This window comes from Mirounga leonina, unplaced genomic scaffold, assembly GCF_011800145.1.
Source record: "Mirounga leonina isolate KUSES-001 unplaced genomic scaffold, KU_Mleo_1.0 Mir_376, whole genome shotgun sequence".
NCBI classification, from domain to species: Eukaryota; Metazoa; Chordata; class Mammalia; order Carnivora; family Phocidae; genus Mirounga; species Mirounga leonina.
Genome location: NW_023270718.1, coordinates 4,140,790 through 4,162,214, shown reverse-complemented (window position 1 = coordinate 4,162,214; position 21,425 = coordinate 4,140,790). Strand labels below are relative to the sequence as shown.

Sequence of the window (21,425 nt, the reverse complement as noted above, 5' to 3'; positions counted from 1 at the left end):
CTTCTTCTTTTTAATATTTTAAAGTAATCTCTATACCCAATGTGGGGCTTGAACTTACAACCCTGAGATCAAGAGTCACATGCTCCACAGACTGAGCCAGCCGGGTGCTCCTGGAGGATAACATTCTGAGTGGTTATTTCCCAGATGTGAAATGGGAAGCCAGTTCCCAGAGAAAAACAATTCTTAGGACATCAATATTTGAGCAATTCACAGAGGGTGGTAGCCTTTCTAGGAATCGGCCAAGACTCCTTCATGTGGAGTTCTGAACTCCAGCTACAGGTGTTCAGAGGAAGTGGGAGGACACCATGATTCGAAGATGTGGGAGGTCAGGATGGACATCATTTTCCCTCCCTGCCTCCTGCAGACAAGTCCCGGGGAATTAATGTCTGACCCTGCTCTCTGCTGGGAAGGATGAGTTGGCCGCTTAGCAGGGACGCTGGAAGTCATGTGAAGAAATGTATCAGTATTCATAAATGAAGTCACCAATGATAATTTTTTCTAATTTTTCCGAAGTCTGAACCTCGCAAATGAGAACACTAACACGACTCTCTGAAATATCCCGTGGGTAATTTGTACATTTGAAAACCATCCACAATCTTGGATATTATCACCCTGGTTTTTGTTCCCATGTACTTTCTCCAAACGGTGAATCCCACCATAAGAAATGCCAAAGCATATTTCTCAAATGCCCTGTGGGATAATTTGGAGATCTTCTCTACCAAACACTTGCTTAACTAGGAAGGTGCATGCTAAAATCTGATCAGGATGTGTCCTAGGGCAGAGATTCCAAATCTTGCTTTCATGTTAGAGTCATCTTTGAAAAATTCCTAAGATCCCAAGAAACTTACTCCCCAGGTTTCCTTCATAAGTTAAACATAGAGGTGCCCAGCTGCCTCAGTGGGTAGAGCATGCAACTCTTGATCTCGGGGTTGTAAGTTTGAGCCCCACGTTGAGTGTGGCGATTACTTAAAAAAAGAAATCTATGGAGCACATGGGTGGCTCAGTTGGTTAAGCGTCTGATTCTTGATTTCGGCTCAGATCATGATCTTGGGGTCGTAAGATCGAGCCCCACATTGGGCTTCACCTGGGCATGGAGCGTGCTTAAGATTCTCTCTCTCTTCCTCTCCCTTTGCCCCTCCCTGCCCTCACTCTCTCTCTCTCTCTAAATTGAAAAAAAAAAAAGTAATCTAAAAAAAAAAGTTAAATAGAATTACCATATGACTCAGCAATTCTACTTCTAGGTACATACCCAGAGGAATTGAAAACAGGTCTTCATAGAAAAACTTGTACATGAATGTTCATAGTAGGACTATTCATAAGAGCCAAAAGGTAGAAACAACTCAAGTGTCCATCAATGGGTAAACACAATGTGGTTATCAATACAGTGGAATATTATTCAGCCATAAGAAGGAATGAAGTACTGATATGTGCTTCCACATGGATGAATCTCAAAAACATTATGCTAAGGGAAAGAAACCATTCACAAAAGGCAGCATATAAATGACTTTGTTTCTGTGAAATGTCCAGAATAGGCAAACCATAGAGACAGAAAGTGGATTGATGGTTACCGGGGGCTGGAAGAGGGAGGGATGGGGAGTAACTGATTAATGAGTCTGTTCAGGTGTTTCATGGTGGAGACAAATTCAGGAACCAGTTAATTAAGAGGATTATGTTGCTAAGTTCTTTTTTTTTTTTTTTTTTTAAGATTTTGTTTATTTATTTGACAGAGAGAGACACAGCGAGAGAGGGAACACAGGCAGGGGGAATGGGAGAGGGAGAAGCAGGCTTCCCGTAGAACAGGGAGCCCGATGTGGGACTCGATCCCAGGACCCTGGGATCATGACCTGAGCTGAAGGCAGACGCTTAACGACTGAGCCACCCAGGCGCCCCTTATAGAAACATTTAAATATGAGTATCAGTGGGGTGCCTATCTGGCTCAGTCGGTAGACCAGGCAACTCTTGATCTCCAGGTTGTGAGTTCGAGCCCCACCTTGGGTATAGCGATTACTTGAAAATAAAATAAAAAAATAAAATAAAATAGAGTGTCAGTAACCACACATCTCCCTGGGAAAGCATTAGGTTATAAATAACAGGAGGCAGGATTTCTTCATTTAAGAAGGGGAGGTCCCTATTTCACATCTGACTCAGCCTGGGCCCCTTCCCTTTGGAGTGCTCCTTCCCAAATGAACAGAACCTAGAGCAGCCTAGGGACGTCGGAGCCACCAGCCCCGTCTTCTCCGTTCTGTATCCAGGGGAAACTGAGATTTGGCTGGTAAGCACTTCAGGAAAAGAGCAGGTGGTGTGGCCTTAGGGGAAGGAGGGACAAATGGGAGTAGCTTTTAGGGGCGGATTGCCTACTTCTAAGCTCCTTTTGAAATCAGCAACATAGGGGAAGTGGGTTTTCGTGACCTTCGGAAGCTGAGGTCATTGTGGTTAGATCTGAGCCGGAAGAAAGCAAAATTAAACTCAGTTTTGCAGAGTTTATAATAGGCTCACACAAACCTTTCTTTTAAATAGAGGAGATTACACCCACAATAGGATACTTTAAATAAAACCGAGGCTGTGCATGGAGCTCCCTCTGGAAGGCATCTAGCCCTTCAGCTGTAACTGCTGTCCAGAAACTGGCCTTAATCCTCCTGCATTATTCATAGATTTCTAAACGTATTATTTGAAAATTTCTATTTGCTTAGTATCATGCTGTAATCCATGTTTTAAGCAATTTGGTTTTTAATCGGTATATATATATATATTTTTGTATCTGTTCATGTTTACCATGTGGTTCTAATTAATTCCTGGGGGGGGAGAGGTTTTTTTGTTTTTTTTATTTTGTTTTGTTATAAGTAGACTCCACATTCAACGTGGGGCTTGAGTTCATGACCCTGAGATTAAGAGTTGAGTGCTCTGTGAGCCAGCCACACACCCTAATTAGTTCCTGTTAATTGCTCTATCAGGTTAATTAGTGATGGCATCATGATTGATGTATCCATTCTTTTGATGATTGACATTTAGCTAGTTACAACTTTCTTCCCAATAGCAGGCGATAACACAATCAACTTTTTCTGCACGTTTCCGGGTGTCTATATGAGACTCTGGGAATGGGGTTGCTGATCCAAAGCAATTCCATGCTTGAATCTTTTTTTTTTTCTAGATGTAGCCAAATTATCCTCCAAAGTGGTTGTGTTTTCTCCAAAATCCACTCACTGCCAGTTTATGAGTCTCTGTTGCTTCACCTCTTCATTTACCCTTGGTTTTGTCCTATTTCCTATTGTGGATGAGAATAGTATCTCATGGTGGTTTTCATGGGCATTTCCATGATCGCCAATGAATCAATCTTTCCCAGGGCACCTGGCTGGCTCAGTCAGAGGAGCATGTGACTTGGTCTCAGGGTTGTGAGTTCGAGCCCCATGTTAGGTGTAGAGATTACTTAAATAAATAAACTTTAAAAAAATCTTTTTGTGTGGACACTTGTGTTTTTACTTAACTGGGCATTTGCTTACCAGAGCCTTGGGTGCAAACAAAATGAATTAGGAGGAATTAGAATTCCCCTAATTTCAGGCCTCATCCGGGGAGCGCACATGAGGACTGGCTATCCCGTGCTCTGAGCCTGCCCTGGACATCATAAATGACTGTGGGGTGTCCGAGACACATAAAAAGGATGGAGACCGTCCCTGGAGGTCACAGCCCCGGGAAGCCTCCTCCACAAGAAGCACATATCTGCCCACAAATCCCTAGATATCAGTTTGCACCCTTGACTATGGTTGAGCTACCTAAAATATTCACTCAGTGCTAGTCCAGAGGATGGGGAGGGTTGGGTGTCGGCTGCAGGGCAGAGTGGTTATTCCTGCCGGCCTGACTTTGTGGTGTCCCAGGGTGTTAGGCCACTCTCTCACTCTAGGACGGGTCGCCAAGGGATGCCTTGGTTAGGGAACGGAGAGCTGGTATGTGGGGACGCCCTCATAGGCACCTCTCTATGACACGGACGGGAACGAACTGGATTCCTGAGATGGGAAACAGGCCATCCTCGAGGGGACTCTTCTGGACCGAGTACTGCAAAATTGGGTAACTTCCCCTCGTAAAACTTTTCTAGTGTTTTGCATGGGTTAAAAGCTATGGGTTCTTCAGCAAGGTAAAATAACGAGTGACCTTTGCAGCCCAACCTCCAAGGCAGGGTATTTCGGTCCATATGTCAAGCACCTACGTATAGCTTAGGAGGTGATGGGGGAAGCCTGGGGTCATGGGGGGGGACACTAGCATCCCTCCTATGGGGCCTTTAACGGGCGGTGATCCCAGTGATTGGGTTCAGGGGACGCCTTGGGTCACTTTGACACCAGGAACTTCTGACATACCCTGTGTGGGATGCCACCCAGGAGTCACTGGGTTTTTTTTTTTTTTTTTTTTTGGATAACGGACCTTCTCTCTTCTCTCTCGGGGTGCCACCGGAAACAATTCGGATTGCGAAATTTAAGAAAGGACTGAGTTCCTGTAACACCACATGGCCTCAGTGGGATCTATCCGTTAAGATCTCCTCTGCAAGACACAGGCAAATGGACCTAGGGGATCTTCATTGCTCTACACCGGGACCCCGACCTAAGGGCCTCTTGCAGAACGTGTTTGCCCGAACGGGTCCGACTAATAAACTCCCTCCTGACATATTGGATGGTAATTATCTAAGTAGACCTCCCCAGAATAAACCCAGGTTGCTGGAGGAAATACAGGCCCGCCTTGGCAAAGGGGATGCTGACTCTCACTCTTCTCACTGCTCCTCCTAACAGATGTGGGAGCTTCTCCCTCATTTCTGGGTTAACGGCTATAATTGGAACCAACTGTTTCTAGTTAAGTCTACCCCAGGATGGGAACTTTCCAGAATATTCCCAAACAGCTGCCGAAACTCCCTTTGTATCAGGCACATTCCCTGTCTTCTCCGGCCTGACATGGGCAGCCTAATTTCACAGGGGGAAAAACAAATGAACAAAAATCTCTGTCTGCTCATCTGTCTGGGCTGACAGGTTTTAGGACCGGGAACCTCCTTTTTCCGCCTTTGGGCAGCACTCTGCCTCTTCTGTCTCCTCCCCTTCTCTCTCCTCTTCCTGTTTCTGCACCATCTTGGGTACGTCGGCCTTTGGACACCATTCACTTCAGATTTCCCCGCCAGTGCCTCAGGTAAAAACTGACAATGGGAAACCAACTGATTGGCTTCTGAAAGAGAACCCAGGAGGAATATAATTTGGTATTTAAACTATTTAAGTTCGTTGGTTTAATTAAAATAAAACATGTCTTGAAAGTTATCAACATTAAATCTGAAACTTTTATTCTACCAAAATTTACTGGAGGTCAAATAAGCTCATGATCTCTGTTGCAGGTTTTTTTTTTGTTTTTTTTTTTTAAGATTTTATTTATTTGAGGGGCGCCTGGGTGGCTCAGTCGTTAAGCATCTGCCTCCGACTCAGATCATGATCCCAGGGTCCTGGGATGGAGCCCCGCATCGGGCTCCCTGCTCCGCCTGCTTCTCCCTCTCCCACTCCCCCTGCTTGTGTTCCTGCTCTCGCTGTCTCTCCCTCTGTCAAATAAATTTAAAAAAAATTTATTTATTTGACAGAGAGAACACAAGCAGGGGGAGCAGCAAAGGGAGAGGGAGAATCAGGCTCCCCGCTGAACAAGGATCCCAATGCGGGACTGGATCCCAGGACCCTAGGATCATGACCTGAGCTGAAGGCAGCCGCTTAACCCACTGAGCCACCCAGGTGCCCCTTTGTTGCAGTTTGTGAGCAAAAAGATAATTTAAAATGATGGTTGATTTTCTGTCTCAGAGGTTTCATGGGGAATTGTTAAGAGAGCTTTAAAAGTCATTGGTAGGGGTGCCTGGGTGGCTAAGTTGGTTAAGCGACTGCCTTCGGCTCAGGTCATGATCCTGGAGTCCCGGGATTGAGTCCCGAGTCGGGCTCCCTGCTCAGTGGGGAGTCTGCTTCTCCCTCTGGTCCTCACCCCGCTTGTGTGCTTGCTGTGTCTCATTCTCTCTCAAATAAATAAATAAAATCTTAAAAAAATATATAAAAAAAATAAAAGTTGTTGGTAACCTGAAACTTTAAAGTTTTGCTTGGATGATAAATTGGGATTGAATTCGTTGGACATCCAGGTCTTCTCCAAACAGGATAAGGTACTAAAGCATGGATTACTGGACATAGGCTTATGCTTTTGACTTCTTATTGCAAAAAAATAAGATAAAATATTTGAATCTGTTGGTAAACATGCTTTGTGCTTAACTGATTCATAAATTTGCCATCTAAAGAGTTCTGGTATAACAGTTCACCATTGATTACTACTTAATTTTCACTGGAGATTAAGGTTGCTAAGAGTTAAAATTCTGCTAAGTGTAATTGAGACTGATGGAAATAAGGAAAGTAACTCTGTATGTAGAAAAGTAGGAGATACATAAGCAAGATGTAAGGAATGGGAATACATTTTTGTTAAAGGTAAAAGAAGGTAATTTTGTCCTAAATAAGACTGGTTGTTTGAGAAGAAATGGCTTGGGATGAAATCTGAATGCAAAGGAAATTTGTAGAAGGCTTATGAAGGGAAATCTTTGGGGAAAGATTTCATATGTGGTCAGGATGGACTAAGATTGAAATGAATGGATTTTATTTTATTTTATTTTATTTTATTTTATTTTATTTTATTTTATTTTAGATTTTATTTATTTGTCAGAAAGAGAGGGCATGAACAGGGGGAGTGGCAGGCAGAGGGAGAAGCAGGCTCCCTGCTGAGCAAGGAGACCGCTGTGGGACTTGATCCCAGGACTCCAGGATCATGACCTGAGCCGAAGGCAGATGCTTAACCGACTGAGCCACCCAGGTGTCCTGAAATGAATGGATTTTAAAGGTACACTGGGAGAATATTGAAATTCTGCTTTCTCTCTGTTCAAAAGACAAAGTTTTGCTAAATTGTTGGTCTACTCTTTTTTTTTTAAAGATTTTATTTATTTATTTGAGAGAGAGAACGAGATAGAGAGAGCATGAGAGGGGGGAGGGTCAGAGGGAGAAGCAGACTCCCTGCCGAGCAGGGAGCCCGATGTGGGACTCGATCCCGGGACTCCAGGATCATGACCCGAGCCGAAGGCAGTCGCTCAACCAACTGAGCCACCCAGGCGCCCAAAGGAGCTAAATTTTGCTAACAACTATATGACCCTACATATTTGCCTTTGGAATCTTATTGTCATTTTTTTTTTTTTTAGATTTTATTTATTTGACAGAGAGAGCACAAGCAGAGGGAGAGAGAGGGAGAAGCAGGCTCCCCGCTGAGCAAGGAGCCCGATGTGGGACTTGATCCCAGGACCCTGGGATCATGACCTGGGCCGAAGGCAGCTGCTTAACCAACTGAGCCACCCAGGCGTCCCCTTATTGTCATTTTGATCAAATAAATAAAATTAAGTTTTGGGTTTTATTTTATTTTTTTATTTTTTAACTTTTTTAAAGATTTTATTTATTTATTTATTTGAGAGAGAGAGAGAGAGAGAGAGAGAGAAACAGCATGAGAGGGGAGAGGGTCAGAGGGAGAAGCAGGCTCCCCACTGAGCAGGGATCCCGACCCGGGACTCGATCCCAGGACTCCAGGATCATGACCTGAGCCGAAGGCAGTCGCTTAACCAACTGAGCCACCCAGGCACCCAAGTTTTGGGTTTTATAATGATCTGTAATCCTACGTAGGCATGTGCTTTATAACTTTCTGAGGTTTTTAACAAACTTCCCTAAGATTTAAATTATAACTGAAGTCTCTTGGACCAATTAGGCTTGTTTATTTGGAACCTTAAGTTACCTGGAAAGCACCATCAAACAAATCATGATAAGCCTTAGGTTATGTTGTCTGGGTAAACGCTCTAACTATTCTAGGGATGATATACAATTCCTAAGGTTTTACTATGTTCTGGTAATAAGGTCATCACTTAACACTGTAATTATTAAAATGTTATATGTCTAGGGCGCCTGGGTGGCTCAGTCATTAAGCGTCTGCCTTCGGCTCAGGTCATGATCCCAGGATCCTGGGATGGAGCCCTGCATCGGGCCCCCTGCTCAGCAGGAAGCCTGCTTCTCCCTCTCCCACTCCCCCTGCTTGTGTTCCCTCTCTCGCTGTGTCTCTCTCTGTCAAATAAATAAATAAAATCTTTAAAAAACAACAACAAAAAAACCTTAAAAAACCTTTCTCTTAAGAAAACTATGACTCCAGAAATGGAATCAAGTATGCATTTGTAAACAAACTGAAGCAGTTAACTTTTCTCTCTACACCCTCTGAAATTCAAAAGGTCTCTCTGAATATTCTTTCTTCCATGGCAATTATAGTCATTTGCGTAAGTTCAATAAGAATCTGTTCTCCCTGTAACAGAACACCATTAGAAACATTGGTTATTTTGCCAAGGCTTTGACTGGAATGTCATATTTGAGAAAGACATGTATAATTTCAGATATGACCAGACAGCTTTAAGGAACTGAAGTTGACTTTATGAAACGTGGAGCCATAAAGCCCCTTGGAAGTGTTGGCCCGATACCTTGCTTCTAAAGTTCCAGCAGCCTCCCCAGGGTGAGTAAAGAATGTCGCTTCCTGGCAGGTGCAGGAAACTCAGGATACTTTGGAGACCTCGTGAAGAGGAATTCACCCAAATCTACAGGTATTGCGGTCATGTCTGATGGCAAGTGCTTGGCTTGGCTTCTGGCCTGGAGAGGCTACTAAGAGTTCAACCTAGAGACTCCTTGTAAAAACTTCCAGCAAAGCAAATTTTAGAAGGTCTATATGGCCGGGTGATGGGTATTAAGGAGGGCACATGTGATGAGCACTGGGTGTTATACGCAACTAATGAATCATTGAACACTACATCAAAAACTAATGATGTGGGCACCTGGGTGGCTCAGTTGGTTAAGCGACTGCCTTCGGCTCAGGTCATGATCCTGGAGTCCCGGGATCGAGTCCCGCATTGGGCTCCCTGCTCGGCAGGGAGTCTGCTTCTCCCTCTGACCCTCCTCCCTCTCATGCTCTCTGTCTCTCATTCTCTCTCTTGCAAATAAATAAATAAAATCTTAAAAAAAAAAAAAAAAACTAATGATGTACTGTATGGTGACTAGCTGAACATTAAAAAAAAAAAAGATCTTTATGGCCAAGTGCTATTCTTTTTTTTTTTAGGTCATTTTCTGTGACCTTCCTCTCCCACTCCCTCTGCTTACGTTTCTTTAAAAGATTTTATTTATGACAGAGAGAGAGGGAAAGAGAGAATACAAGCTGGGCGGATGGGAGAAAGATAAGCAGACTCCCCATTGAGAAGCATCAATAAATAAATAAAATCTTTAAAAAAAAAAGATTTATTTTATTTTATCTATTTATTTGAGAGAGAGAGAGAGTGAGAGAGAGAGCCCAAGAGGGGGTAGGGTCAGAGGGAGAAGCAGACCCCCTGCCGAGCAAGGAGCCTGATGTGGGACTCGATTCCAGGACTCCGGGATCATGACCTGAGCCGAAGGCAGTCGCTTAACCAACTGAGCCACCCAGGTGCCCAGTCATAATCTTTTCTCGGTCTCTCTCCCAAGTGTCTAGCATTACTGGAAACAAATCAACTGATGTATTTTTTTTGAATGGACGATAAGCAATTTTGGCTATGGTGTGGAGATACAATGTTACAACAGCTAACATTTATCTGCAAGTTCTTCCAACTTAGTTGAATACAATATTCTTTTCTTTTCTCAGGGTTAATAGAGACATAGCAGAGAGATAAACACACCAGCTGATCAACGGAAAAAGATACATTTAAGAAAAAGATCCAGGAGATGGCCTCTGACAGATCCAGGAGATGCTCTCTGACATGGAGAGAGTAGGTATACTACCCTTTAAGGGCTCTTGATGCCTTTGATTCCTCTGTATCTCATTATTTTTCCACGAAATACAGAGTACTATGGCCTTTGTTATTTATTTATTTATTTTTTTAAAGAAAAGGCTCTGCTTACGTTTCTTTAAAAGATTTTATTTATGACAGAGAGAGAGGGAAAGAGAGAATACAAGCTGGGTGGATGGGAGAAAGATAAGCAGACTCCCCATTGAGCAGGGAGCCTGATGCGGGGCTTAATCCCAGGACCCTGAGATCATGACCTGAGCGGAAGGCAGATGCTTAACCGACTGAGCCACCCAGGCACCCATCCGCTTACATTTTTACTTATTCATGCATCTCATCATACCAGAAGGGGAAAATCCAGACGTATTATGTAGACTTTTTCTCTCCATCATGGGGTAATATATATTTTTTAAAGATTTTATTTACTTATTTGATAGACGGCGAGAGCAGGAACACAAGCAGGGGGAGTGGGAGAGGGAGAAGCAGGCTCTCTGCCAAGCAGGGAGCCTGATGCGGGGCTCGATCCCAGGACCCTGGGATCATGACCTGAGCCGAAGACAGACGCTTAACCAACTGAGCCACCCAGGCGCCCAGAATAAGGAACTTCTTACCCCCCCTACGTTACTAGTACGCAATATTGTTATACAAGTTATATCTGAGTCTGTCGTGAGTCTTAGCAGGTATTACACGTATATACGTGATGAACATGAGGGGTTGAGAATCAAATGAGGCATGCCTCCCGAGATGAGCTCACTGTTTGCTGAGTGGAGACAGAGAAACAGTTAACACTGAAATAAGTGGATCCCAGGCGGACACCAGAGAATGCCTCTCTAAAGATGGAACATCCAATTTGTGTTACTTCCCCTACCTCACAGTGAAGAGACCGTCCCACCATCAAGTTCCTCACACATAATCAAATTACAACTCCCTTGCGTTTTCCCAGGCTGTGTGGGTCCTGCTGCATTGCAAGCCCAGAGGAACGGTCCCCAGAGCGCAATTACATGTCAAGAAGAAGGCGGAAGGTCACCCGCTCTCCGGAGGCCCGACTTCGTCGAGTGGCTTCTAGGTAAGGGACACTATATTCCGTGGGGAAAAGTGGACAATTTTGGATTTTGTCCCTCTGTCTCATAGAGATTCATGAAAATCAAAGACATTTAGATTATTTTGTGTAAAAATCAGCATATTTCTTCTTTCTTTTTCATCATTATAACTTTGTATTTTGAGATAGTTTAAGACTCATGAGAAGTAGCAAAAACGGTACAGAAGAAGCAAAACTACATTCAACCCAGCTTCCCCTAATGATGATATCTTTTATAACAGTAGTCATTGTCAAAACCAGGAAATTGACAATGATCCAGTAGTATTTTTTTTTTTAAAGATTTTATTTATTTATTTGACAGAGAGAGACACAGCAAGAGAGGGAGCACAAGCGGGGGGAGTGGGAGAGGGAGAAGCAGGCTTCCCACTGAGCAGGGAGCCCGATGCGGGGCTTGATCCCAGGACCCTGGGATCACGACCTGAGCCAAAGGCAGACGCTTAACGACTGAGCCACCCAGGCGCCCCCCAAAGGACACTCCTAACCCCAATCTTGATCGCAGCCAGCCAAGGGAGACCAGAGACCAGCTCTCAAGTGTGAAGAAGAAAGCACCTAGCATAGGGCTTTTCTATTCCATATCTGGATGAGGATCCCCAGTAGAAGAAGAAAATAAGCCCGATATCCGTTGTTTCCTTCCCTCTTAGCATCCTCATGAGTCCCTCACCATGTAGAAGCAGGAGGCAGAAGAGGAATGATAGTACTACGTGGGTTCTTACAGCACATGCATATTCTCACTGATGTCCTAGAATTTCAATCACAGTAGGATCCCATTCTCTTGGGCACCAATGATGGATAAGGGAGAATATAAGCTAGGAATCTTCTCTTCTCTCAAAAATTCTCGCCAAGGTCACTTAGGTCAACAGCCCATTATGAAATAAAACCTTACAGAAAGTACCAGGTGTTGAGAATCCACTCAGTTCTGCTTCCCCAGGATGGAAAGATTAATGTTGAGCAGGATGTAGAGACACAGTTAAATCCATTATAATGAGGAATGAGATGGAGTTATGGGGGCTTGAGAGAAGATTTCCCTAAAGACAAAGCATGGGGTCTGGGGCTTTTAATTAACATAAAGTCATGCTGCAGAGATTGTCCTGCCACCAGGCCTCCATGCTGTATTCGTAACACAACTTGAGTTCTGTCTTCCTGTGAATATGGTGACGAATCTGTATACGGTAGTTTTAAGACATCGGACGAGGGCTTCCAGGTTTGTCCTTCCTCAGAATGTGAAGAAGAGATAACAGTAGAGCCAACACTTGCTGCTGGACCTCAGTCCTGTGAGGAAGCGGTTTCCAAGTAAGGGGAATGATTACCCGGGGATGTTGATGGTAGTATTGGATTCCGTTCCTCGATATCACAGGGGCGCATGAGAATCAGGGGATTCGGGTCACTTACACAGGAACCGGGGAGAATGAATGAGCTTATTTATCCAGTCTTACCAACAAACCAGAAATTTCTGAATGAGGCCAATCACCTCTTCCTTCAGAAGTCTTGAGAGCTATACACAAAAAGGCAGTAACGGATGCAAAGACCATTGATTGAGCTGGGAATCAATGCGAGTAACTAACTCAGTGCTCTGGGAAACAGCCTGCTCTTGAGGCTGAAGGATGGAGTGGGGTCCCTGAAGTGGTGTGCTAGAAATTGTTCAGCACCAGTTCCCCAGAGGAAGGTGGGGGAAAGCCTTGATGTGTAGTGTTGGCCGATTTCTGTGGGGTGACTACTTCCATCATGGTGGATTGCAGACTACCAACGTGATGACCCTGAGCATGGCTTTGGAAATAGGTGTGCAGTACCCCACCACTACAAGAGTATTTTCACCACACAGATACCTTAGATGTAAATAACTTCAAGAGGGGAGGGTGTAGAGGTGCCTGGCTGGCTGAGTCAGTGGAGCATACGACTCGTGATCTTGGGACCCTGAGTTCAAGCCCAACTTGGGTGTAGAGATTACAAAAAAATAAATATAACTAAACTTAAAAACAAAAGAGCGCAGAGTATAGTAAGATGTAGTAAAATAATAAGCTTTCAACATTTATTACTTTTGTTTGTAAAATAGGTCTATTTAAATGAAAATTTTATAGAATTTAATTTTCTGTTAGCAATGTTAACATGTTGGGGTGCCTGGGTGGGTCAGTCGTTAAGCGTCTGCCATCGGCTCAGGTCTGGATCTGAGGGTCCTGGGATCAAGTCCCACATCGGGCTCCCTGCTCAGCGGGAAGCCTGCTCCTCCCTCTCCCACTCCCCCTGCTGTGTTCCCTCTCTTGCTGTGTCTCTCTCTGTCAAATAAATAAATAAATAAAATCTTTTAAAAAAACAACGTTAACATGTTTAACAATCTACGCACTAAATTCCCGGAAAATGTAACAGTCGAATCCCATGATCTGGGGTGAGCCGGCTCCCGCCTACCAGTGGCTTCCTTCCACCTCCTAAATCCCCACCACAGCCACCCACTGGAACCCAGCGCGCACAAGCACCATAAGAGAACAGAAGGTGGTGTATTTACCCTCAGTGCTTTGCATGGGGCTGACATAATCCATGGCTGATTTTGTGGCCCCAGACATAGCACCAAGACTTAGGAGGGCAGGTCAAGGTTCTCTCACATGACTTGCCCAAAACCCTTTTGAGAAAAGAGCTACAGATTCTTTTTAACTCCATTTCTCCAAATACTTGTTCTTTTTAGCCTTAGTCTATCTGTCAGTTTCTCTGTGAATCCCTTTCATGTTGAAGTGAATAGAGATATCAAGGAATATATAAGGAGTCTGGGGATCAAGGATTACATGTATAGAGCAAGAAATCAAGAGAATCTAAGAAAATGGCAGTGAAATTAGATGACATTTCATGATCCCACAGCATCAATCATGCAATAACTACTGTACCCACAGAAATCAGTGCTTTGGTCCTCTTTCATCACAGCCCTTCTTAGGAGCTAGGACTCTTGCCGTATGATTCCCCTGGTCTTGATTCGTTCCACATTTCCAGCTCCCCAAGACAGAGATTGGATTGAGTTGGTTGTCCTCATCCAGAAAATATCACCTGTGTTAGGGCAGATTTCTCACAACCAGGCACTTACTTCATGAACCACTAGCTCACCCTATAGATCATGATTATCAACTTTGGCTAAATATTGGAATCATTTGGGAAGCTTTAAAAGTAATGATGCTGAGGTCCCACCTCTAGCCCCCTGATTTAATTGGTCTGGGCTGTGATCCATGTTTTGGGGAATTTTTTTTTTTTTTAAGATTTATTTATTTATTTGAGAGAGCGAGAATGAGAGAGAGTACATGAGAGGGGGGAGGGTCAGAGTGAGAAGCAGGCTCCTCGCTGAGCAGGGAGCCTGATGCGGGACTCAATCCCGGGACTCCAGGATCATGACCTGAGCCGAAGGCAGTTGCTTAACCAACTGAGCCACCCAGGCGCCCTTTTTCTTTTCTTTTCTTTTTTTTTTGGGGGGGGGAATTTTTAAAGCTTCCCAGGCGCAGTCAAGTTTGGGGAACTGCTATGGGAGCATGTATTCCACCCACGAGTCAATTGGTAATTCAGTGTTTTTATTCCAACAGTCATAGGATACCAATTAGAGCTATCTATTTATCTATTTATTTAAAAATTTATTTTTACCAAATGACCCCAAATACTTATTTGACTAAATTCTATTTCATGCATAAGCGTGATGGCCTCCCCTGTTTAGTAGACTTTGGCAGTTAAAAAAAAACAAAAACAAAAAAACCAGGCAGCCTCATCCAGAACAGTGCAAAAGCTAAGGGTAAGATTAGTCTACAGTTTTACTGTAGGATAAATACATATTTTTTTTAAAAGGTCCCTCCTTCTGGCCCTATCAACTCTCAGTTTTGACCATTAAATATAGACAGATTTTCCAAAAATCACTGCTTCTCCAAGATCCTCAATGCCGTCATCATCCATCTCTGTTCATTTTTCCTGAATGACCTCCAGTATGTCATCTGTAAAGTCTCCCTGAATGATGATTTCATCCTCTCCTTTTACTGAGGCACGACAGGAGAATTTTTGAGCAAAACAAACAAACAAACAAACAAACAAAACAAACAAAAAAACCACCCAACACTGTGCTTCTTTCTTAAAAAAATTTTTTAAAGATTTTATTTATTTATTTGAGAAAGAGAGAGAATGGGAGAGCATGAGCTGGGGAGGGACATATGCAGAGGGAGACAGAGAATCTCAAGCAGACTCCAAGCTTGGTGTGGAGCCTTACTCGGAGCTCCATCTCACAACCTGAGATCATGATGTCAACCAAAATTAAGAGTCGGATGCACAACCAACTGAACCACCCAGGCGCCCCTCTCTGTGCTTCTTTAAGATCAGTTTTGAAAGTTGAAAGGCCACACATTCCTGTTACATATTTCTTTTTCCGCTCTGGGAATTTTGGCAATCCTAACCTTTTGTGATACCATCTTCCTTTTTTGCTTTATTTGACCCCTTCCACCTCTCTTCTGCTTTTTCTTCTCTTCCTCTTCCCCTCCTCTGCCTTGACCTTCACTAAGTCCAGCTTCTTGTTTCTGTGAATTTTCTGCAGTAAATTTTGCAAACTCATTTAGAACATTCTCCACAGTAAAGGACTTAGAGTGGGTAGTGTGCATCTAACTTGCCCTCAGGTATTGCCCCTCAGATCTCCTTTGCCATCACGCCCACCAGATTCAGAAATACCAGGAGTCATCTCCCAAACTGCCAGCTGAAGCAACACATGCCCAATCAGGGCAACTTAAACAAAAGAAGTTAGGTATGACCACTTTGGACACTGGAATAATAGGAGAAGAGGTAGAATGGTCAAGACACATTTGGTTTGAGAGATCCCCTTAGTTCTACTCTCCATATATCTGGTTAAAAAATCTTTCTGTTGGGGCGCCTGGGTGGCTCAGTTGGTTAAGCGACTGCCTTCGGCTCAGGTCATGATCCTGGAGTCCTTGGATCAAGTCCCGCATCGGGCTCCCTGCTCGGCAGGGAGCCTGCTTCTCCCTCTGACCCTCCCCCCTCTCATGTGCTCTCTCTCTCTCTGTCTCAAATAAATAAAATAAAATCTTTGAAAAAAAAAATCTTTCTGTCCAAGTCATCTCTTTAAAAAAAAAATTATTTATTTATTTATTTATTTGTCAGAGAGAGAGAGAGAGCACAAGCAGGGGAAGCAGCAAGCAGAGGGAGAAGCAGGCTCCCTGCTGAGCAAGGCGCCTGATGTGGGACTTGATCCCAGGACCCTGGGATCATGACCTGAGCTGAAGGCAGACGCTTAACTGACTGAGCCAGCCGGGCATCCCCCAGGTTGTCTCTCTTTTGAGAGTCTAATGGAACTGTCCAGTAGAACTTTCTGTGATGATGGAAATGTTCTATTCTGCATTAGCCAATGTGGTAGCCATTTGCCACATGTAGGTATTAAGCACTTGAAATGTGAATAGTACAGCTGAAGAGCTGCATTTTAATTTAATTTAATTAAATTGAAAGTTTAAATGGCCCCTTCTGGCTAAGGCCATTGTTTGGACAAATAGCTCTAGCTTGTAATCACATCTCTTTCATTTTTTGGGGTGAACTTATTTCTTTCTTGTTTTTTCAGATTTTATTTCTAAGTAATCTCCACACCCAGCAGGGGGCTCAAACTCATGACCCCAAGATCAAGAGCCACATACTCCACTGACTGAGCCAGTAAGGCACCCCTTGTGAACTGATATCTAACATTTTCCTTATTTTTGAAACTCAAGGGTTCCAGTCAAGGTCAACATAAGGAGCGGGAATATTCGCAGGCACAAGAATCAGGTAATTGGCTGGTATAGAGATGAAACCAGGGGTGTGTCAGTGGGTTGATGGAAATGTCCTGTGGTTTTACGTGAAGATAGTCTTGAAGTCCTTTGTGGTGGTGATGATCAAAAGCAATTTTTCTTATCTCTAACACCATCCTCCCTACAACCAAAATGCAAATATGAAGTATTTGTAATCTTGGATATAATGCCTGGGATGGATTCCATATTCCAAACCCTCTCTTGGGGATATTTTTTTTTTTTTAAGATTTTATTTATTTATTTATTTGAGAGAGAGAGAGAGCAGGAGAGGGGGGAGGGTCAGAGGGAGAAGCAGACTCCCTGCCGAGCAGGGAGCCCGATGCGGGACTCGATCCCGGGACTCCAGGATCATGACCTGAGCCGAAGGCAGTCGCTCAACCAACTGAGCCACCCAGGCGCCCCATCTCTTGGGGATATTAAACACATTCTCTTTTTATTGTCCATGGAAGCTCTATGAGAGGATCCTATAGACTCTATTTCAAAGACAAATAAAGCAAACTCAGAAGTGAGAAATCTTCCAGGTAGGAGGGGAGGTGTGGCAGCACTGGATTGTGTTTGGTTTTTTTTTTATATATATATATATTTTTTAAAGATTTTATTTATTTATTTGACGGAGAGAGATACAGCGAGAGCAGGAACACAAGCGGGGGGAGTGGGAGAGGGAGAAGCAGGCTTCCCGCTGAGCAGGGAGCCCGATGCGGGGCTCGATCCCAGGACCCTGGGATCATGACCTGAGCCGAAGGCAGACGTTTAACGACTGAGCCACCCAGGCGCCCCTGGATTGTGTTTGGTTTAACTAAAAGGGGCCTGTTGTCTTTTAATCTAATCCATGTGAAGACTTCAAAAAAATAAGCAATGTGTGGTTAAGGGTCTTGATCTTTTGTGACGTTTATACTCTGATTGCTTTGGGTTAGGAGACATTCCTATTTATGAGTCTCCTAGGGCTGCCATAACAAAATACCCCAGACTAGGGCACTTCAACAATAGAAGCTAATTTTCTCATCGTTCTGGAGGCTGGAAGTCTCAGATCAGATGCTGGCAGATCTAGTCTCTGGTGAAGGCTCTCTTCCTGGCTTGTAGATGGCCACCTTCTCCCTGGGTCTTCACATGGCTTTCCCTCTGTGTATCCAGAGAGAGACAGACAGACAGACAGACAGACAGACAGAAAGATCTGTTCTCTCTTCCTCTTCATATAAGGACACCAGGATACCAGTCCTGTTGGATTAAGAGTTCTTTCTTATGACCTCATTTCACCTTTAGGACTTTCTTATAGGCTCCATCTTCAAATTCAGCATGTATACCAGCCCAATACTCACTGTTTTGCCTTGGAAACATTTACCTGACTTGACTATCCTACATCCTGTCATTACATGCTCCACCTCTAAGTGCTCATGGTTGGAAACTGTCCCACGTGGTGTGAAGTAGTTTGAAAGCCATGTGAGATTCAAGGAGAGCAGGGCACTGGTTTGGCTGTATCTTACGGCTCAGCCCAATTCCTGTGTTTACCCACTCATCTGTATACACATCAATAGCTGACACTGTTTTATTTTCTCTAGGTACCACACAGCCAGGAAGCAAGATTGAGAACACCTCGAGGTAAGAGAAGAAAAGCTGAGAAAGGTTAAGTAACAGTTTGAGACTTTTTATTTTTCCTGTGCAAATCCCTGCTCTCTGCAAAATGAGATTCCATCACATATAAATCTTGATAAACTGATTTTGTCAGAGCACGGTGTATCAGAGACTTCGATCGTCCAGGAAGAGATATTTGTTCTATGCAAATCATCCTTGCCCAGAGCCTGAATGCTGGGGGTAGAGTCCAGCAGCCCATGCGTGGAGGGTCTCCAAATGGTGCTGGGAAGGCTCTCCCAGCAGGATGATGGAAACGCTCGGGGAGCCAGGGGATGGTCTGGGGTGCCTCGGGATGGATGGTGGCAAACACTAGGATGAACGGATGTGACTTTGCCTCTTCAGCTTTCCTGCTTGTTCCTTTTATGGACTTGCCTTCTTTCTCCAGCATCAGGTATTAGCTGCTTCTTGGGACCATGTAGAAATTTAGTTGTTGTGGTTCCTGCCGGAGGCAATACCGCCCCCCTCCCCCAAGCCATCCAGCCTGGCTTCCTTTTTGAATTTGGGGTGCAGTTTCAGTAGTAACAAAGAACATTCTTGTGCCTTTCTTTGTCTGGATTCAAAGAACAAAGCCCCTTGTTCTCCCCACATACCCTTCTCTCTGATGTCTGGATTCCCAATGGGACATATGTGATTCGACATCCAGGATTCCTCCAGGTCATGCCATGTCTAACAATCTGCATCTCACACGTGCAATGTGTATTTTTCAGAAGAGACTTGCTTGGAAGAGAAGACAGTAGTACCCCTCCAGGCTCCTAAACTTTTTTCCGGGGTTGAACCAGCTTGTAAAAGTAATCAGTTTCTAGGACCTGAAGGAAATGTGGATATTGAGTTGATTGATAAGACTGCAAATGGATACAGGTAAGAATCGAAGATGCTGATTGTTTCAGTATAATTCTCCTATAAAGGAAGTATATGCTGTGTGATATTTACATGTATATACCTACATGGTAGGGTATGTGATCCATCCCTTAAGACATCTGAAATTTTGGGCGCCTGGGTGGCTCAGATGGTTAAGCGACTGCCTTTGGCTCAGGTCATGATCCTGGAATCCCTGGATCGAGTCCCGCATCGGGCTCCCTGCTCGGCGGGGAGTCTGCTTCTCCCTCTCCCACTCCCCGTTTGTGTTCCCTCTCTCGCTGTGTCTTTCTCTGTCAAATAAATAAATAAAATCTTTAAAAAAAAAAAAAGACATCTGAAATGTTGTCAATATTCCCTGTTTTCTATGCACTGAGTTGATATGTTAATTTCAACATATGTAGACTACAGAGAAATTGGGGCTCAGAGAGTTTAGTTTTTTTTTTTTTTTAAAGATTATTTATTTATTTATTTGAGAGAGAGAGACAAAGATAGCAACAGAGAGCATGAGCGAGAAGAGCGAGCACGAGGGGGGAGGAGAGGGAGAAGCAGGCTCCCCGCGGAGCAGGGAGCCGGATGCGGGGCTCGATCCCAGGACCCTGGGATCACGACCTGAGCTGAAGGCAGACACTTAACTGACTGAGCCACCCAGGTGCCCCAGGGCTCAGAGAGTTTAATTAACTCCCTAGAGTTTTCTAACGTAGTGAAAGTCACGGATGGGTCTCGAACCTTGCTCCACTCCAAGCTCCACATCCCTCTGCACTTTTGTTCTTTAAATCAAAGTCCTGGTTTTCTCCCAGCATGACTCTCACTCTGGCTCCTTTCAGCGTCCACTTCCCTGTGGCTGGCTTCTATCTATGGCCAGCGACACACCTTGGCTTCTTGGTAAGAGCAGCAGTGACCGTGAGGATTGCGTTCGATTCTTGGGGTCAGCATCTGGACCCGAAGTTACAGCACGAGGAGCAGTGGATGGTGGCGGGCCCTTTGTTTGAGGTCTCCGTGGAGCCCAAGGGGGTCATCGCTGAAATCCACCTCCCCCACATCATCTCCCTCCCAGGTAAGGAGGGGAGAGGGGAGACCATGGGGATGGTGGGGGACACTGTCTGATCGTCTTTGTGGTTGTCCTACAGCAAATGAGGTCGATATCTCTTGGTTCCAAGTTGCCCATTTTAAGGATGAGGGGATGGTCCTAGAGCCGCCAGCCCGAGTGAAGCCTTTCTGTGCAGTGCTGGAAAACCCCAGCTTCTCTCTGATGGGGATCCTGCTGAGAATCGCCAGTGGAACCGGTGTTTCGGTCCCCATCACTTCCACGGTCCTGATCTATTATCACTTCCACCCTGAAGATACTAAATTTCACTTGTACCTTATCCCCAGCGACTCCTTGTTAATGAAGGTAAGGCTGGCAGATTTTGGAGAAGATATGAGAATTACACTGTCAGCCTATCACCTTCGACATTCTGTTTCTATATTGAACAGAAAAGTCAATGCACGGCTTTCATTGATAGAAGCATGAATCACCCTCCATGAGTTCAGTCTGTAGGTGCTGACTCTTGAGCCATATGCAAGGATGTGCAATAGGAATTCAGTTCTGCTAAAAATGGAGCTGTCTTTTCTGGCTTTTAAGGAGAAAGAAAACAGGGGACGAGACGTATGGGGAATGGCAGAAGGAGTAATGCAGAGATTTCATTGTAGATTTGAAATTAATAATATCTAAATTAAATACACACACACACGCCCCTCTGGAATCATCCTCCTCTTGTGCCGTGGCATCTCCCTCTAATGCCTTTGTAAAGGCTCAGTCCCCCAATCTTTCCTGGGTTAGTGCTGAAGCAGACATGGTGGCCCTTGAAGCTCTAGAGCCCTTGCCTTCCTAGATAAAGTACCAGCCTTGGTGGAGACTTTACAGGGGAAGATCATTTGATTTTCTTTTTCTTTTTTTTCTTTTTATTTTTTTTAAGATTTTATTTATTTATTCATGAGAGACAGAGAGAGAGAGAGGCAGAGGGAGAAGCAGGCTCCCACTGAGCAGGGAGCCCGATGTGGGACTCGATCCCAGGACCCCGGGATCATGACCTGAGCCGAAGGCAGACGCCTAACCATCTGAGCCACCCAGGCGCCTGATCATTTGATTTTCTGACCAATTGGTTAATTCTCCTACAGCCCAAGCAGAGACAGGTGAATGCCTGGT

At 44.4% G+C, this 21,425-nt stretch overlaps 1 protein-coding gene across 3 annotated transcripts in view; it reads left to right on the top strand.

The window, feature by feature from the left end:
• Positions 1 to 4,968: 4,968 nt before the first annotated feature.
• Positions 4,969 to 21,425, top strand: part of CARD8 (caspase recruitment domain family member 8) — a 23,914-nt gene continuing 7,457 nt past the window's right edge. The window contains exons 1-9 of one of the 3 annotated variants that reach the window (XM_034986896.1): positions 4,969 to 5,160; positions 8,453 to 8,568; positions 9,721 to 9,844; positions 10,806 to 10,928; positions 16,676 to 16,730; positions 18,310 to 18,349; positions 19,090 to 19,240; positions 20,065 to 20,294; positions 20,368 to 20,630. In XM_034986896.1, the coding sequence (XP_034842787.1) occupies positions 9,801 to 9,844; positions 10,806 to 10,928; positions 16,676 to 16,730; positions 18,310 to 18,349; positions 19,090 to 19,240; positions 20,065 to 20,294; positions 20,368 to 20,630 (906 nt within the window). In that variant the 5' untranslated portion in view covers positions 4,969 to 5,160; positions 8,453 to 8,568; positions 9,721 to 9,800. Of the gene's footprint in view, positions 5,161 to 8,452; positions 8,569 to 9,551; positions 9,845 to 10,805; positions 10,929 to 16,675; positions 16,731 to 18,309; positions 18,350 to 19,089; positions 19,241 to 20,064; positions 20,295 to 20,367; positions 20,631 to 21,425 lie in introns of those variants that run through there. The other 2 variants (XM_034986897.1, XM_034986898.1) reach the window with 2 other exon arrangements.